The sequence below is a fragment of the Mandrillus leucophaeus genome, unplaced genomic scaffold (genome assembly GCF_000951045.1).
Source record: "Mandrillus leucophaeus isolate KB7577 unplaced genomic scaffold, Mleu.le_1.0 Scaffold244, whole genome shotgun sequence".
Lineage (NCBI taxonomy): Eukaryota > Metazoa > Chordata > Mammalia > Primates > Cercopithecidae > Mandrillus > Mandrillus leucophaeus.
The window spans coordinates 1,056,767-1,059,075 of NW_012102521.1; the positions used below are offsets into that span (position 1 = coordinate 1,056,767).

Genomic DNA, 2,309 nt, shown 5'->3' on the forward strand with positions numbered 1-2,309 from the left:
CCCATCTCGACCTCCCAAAGTGCTGGGATTACAGGCTTGATCCACCGCGCCCGGCCTAGCTCAGTCATTCTTGACACAGTTTCTAGCTCCTCACCTCCTCCCAGTTCCCCAGGGTGGTCCACCCAGATCTCTGCTTTATACACCTGCTTGCTGGTGACCAGCTCCCTATAGGACACATGGATACAACCTACTGGACTCGGCCCCCGACCCCCACACCCCTCACGGACTGTGCAGACATGCCACAGTGACCACCACCCAGTCACAGCAAGATACCATGAAGCTGACGCCTGCCAGTTCGAAACCACACCCCACAGGAAATGCGCTTGGGTAACACCCTGGACCCCAGTACAGATTTGGTGCACAGGCCGCTGGCTCGCTCCCCATCCTCTGGCTGGGCCTGCCTGTTCCCCAAGGCTCCCCCTTCCCGCTGGCCTGTGAGGAACGCTGCCTCCTCTCTCCAGCCCCGTGAGTCACACACCCGCTCTGCGGTTTCATGTGTTCTGCTGCGCTGCCTCCTCCAGCTCTCACCTGACCCTCGCACCCAAACCTCACTCTCCTCCTGGTCAGGGATCTCCCAGAGAGGCCATCATGATAGCAATGAACTGATCACGGCTCAGACAAAAGCCACAGGCTGCCTGCCAAGGCCTAGAAGCAAGCTGCTGGTGAGAGGAATGCCAGCACGGCTGGATACGCAGGCCTGAGGCCATCAGCCAGGGTCAGGAGGCATCCCACGAGGGCACACTAACCCCACGCCCACCGGCCCCAGAGCCCCGTCAGGGCAGGGCCAAAGTTTACAGCCACTCTCCAGAAGAAACCTCAAGACCGATTAGAGGAAAATTATGACAATGATTTTGTTTAATGAATTTTCCTTTTTCCTAGCACTTTGGACAGCTACCAGTTTCTTTACAAGTTAAGTATCCATCTGACGCAGGGCAGGTGAGCCCCAAAATTGGGGCTTAACCCTGGAGGGTTCATGGCTTCGCCCAGGAAGGCATTCAAGGGTGAGCGGGTGGTGTTAGCCAGGCAAGTTTGTTGAAGCAGCAGAGTCCTGCCCAGCAGCCTCTGAGGAACCGGCATGCGGCCCGGGGGACAGCCCCGCTCCACAACCTGCCCGAGGTTCTGTATCTGTCCACGATGGTGATGCGACCCTAGGGTAGTGTGAAGTCTGAACACAGGAAAATCTTTAGAAATCCCCACGATCTATGAGATTGAAAAGAATCCTCCTCTCTGAGAATTTCATCTATTTCTGGGATAAACCAAACGTGTGTTTAGTCACACGTGACTCCAACTGAGCAACTTTCAAGTCATTTCCCTAAAGCAGAAGGAATTCTCCATTATGCCGGCGAAGTGGCAAGGAAGAGCCGAGAACGCTGGATCCCGCCCCCCACGGCGGGGAACCCCGCGGCAGGAGAAGGAGAAAGGACATCTGACCTGGAGGCTGGTGGGGCTTCGGCCACCCGTGGCCAGGGAGGAGTGCGCTGCCTCCGAGGGGGTGCGGGCAGCTGCGACGCGGGGGTCACGCGGGATGGGTTTGCAGGGTTCCAGGCGTCAGCTCCTCACACGGGAGGCGGCGCCGACCGAGCCGCGAGGAGAACATAGTCCAGGGTGAAGCCCACGCCACAGGACGCGTCGGTTCTGCACCCGCCGGGCAGGGGAGAGCCGCCTCTGGTGAGCAGAACCCCGGAGAAGGGACGACGCGGGTGCACCGCGCGGCCTGGGGACCCCAAGTCAGACGGCCTCGCTGTGCAAGAACATTTTCCACACACCCCCGCCCGGGGGCGCTCGGCAGCCGCACGCGGCCCTCGGAGCGCAGCCCCCACACGCCTTTACTTCCGGAAGGCGGGGACCGCCACAGCGAGGAGCTAGACCAGCCGAGGCAACAGAGCGAAACCCCGTTCCTACCCAAAACCAAAAAGCGGAGCGCGGAGGCGCGCGCCTGCCGTCCCAGCTACCCGGGAGGCAGAGAAAGGAGGATCGCCTGAGCCCGGAAGGCGGAGGCTGCAGTGAGCCGAGACTACCACAGCACTCCAGTCTGGGTGACAGAGCGAGACCCTGTCTCTAAAAGGAAAAAGGAGCTAGGAAAAAGCGGACTGCCCCTTAACTTCGGAGAAGTAAATGAGGAACTATAACCAGTGTCTACTGTTTAGGCATCAAACAAAAGCTGACAGGAATCCCGCCACCGACCCGGCCGTCCCCTGGCCAATCCCGCGCCGTTCCTCAAACTAGACCCGCCCCGACGTCGCCCTGGCGTATCCTACGCCGATCCTCAAACGAGGCCCGCCCCCGATGCACAAGCTCCGCCCCTTAAA

General features: G+C 60.0%; 1 protein-coding gene across 1 annotated transcript in view; it reads left to right on the top strand.

Annotated features, from left to right (window-relative positions):
• Positions 1-1,336: 1,336 nt before the first annotated feature.
• Positions 1,337-2,309, top strand: part of SIVA1 (SIVA1, apoptosis-inducing factor) — a 7,229-nt gene continuing 6,256 nt past the window's right edge. The window contains exon 1 of the mRNA XM_011982917.1: positions 1,337-1,492. Within this exon, the coding sequence (XP_011838307.1) occupies positions 1,337-1,492 (156 nt within the window). The remainder of the gene's footprint in view (positions 1,493-2,309) is intronic.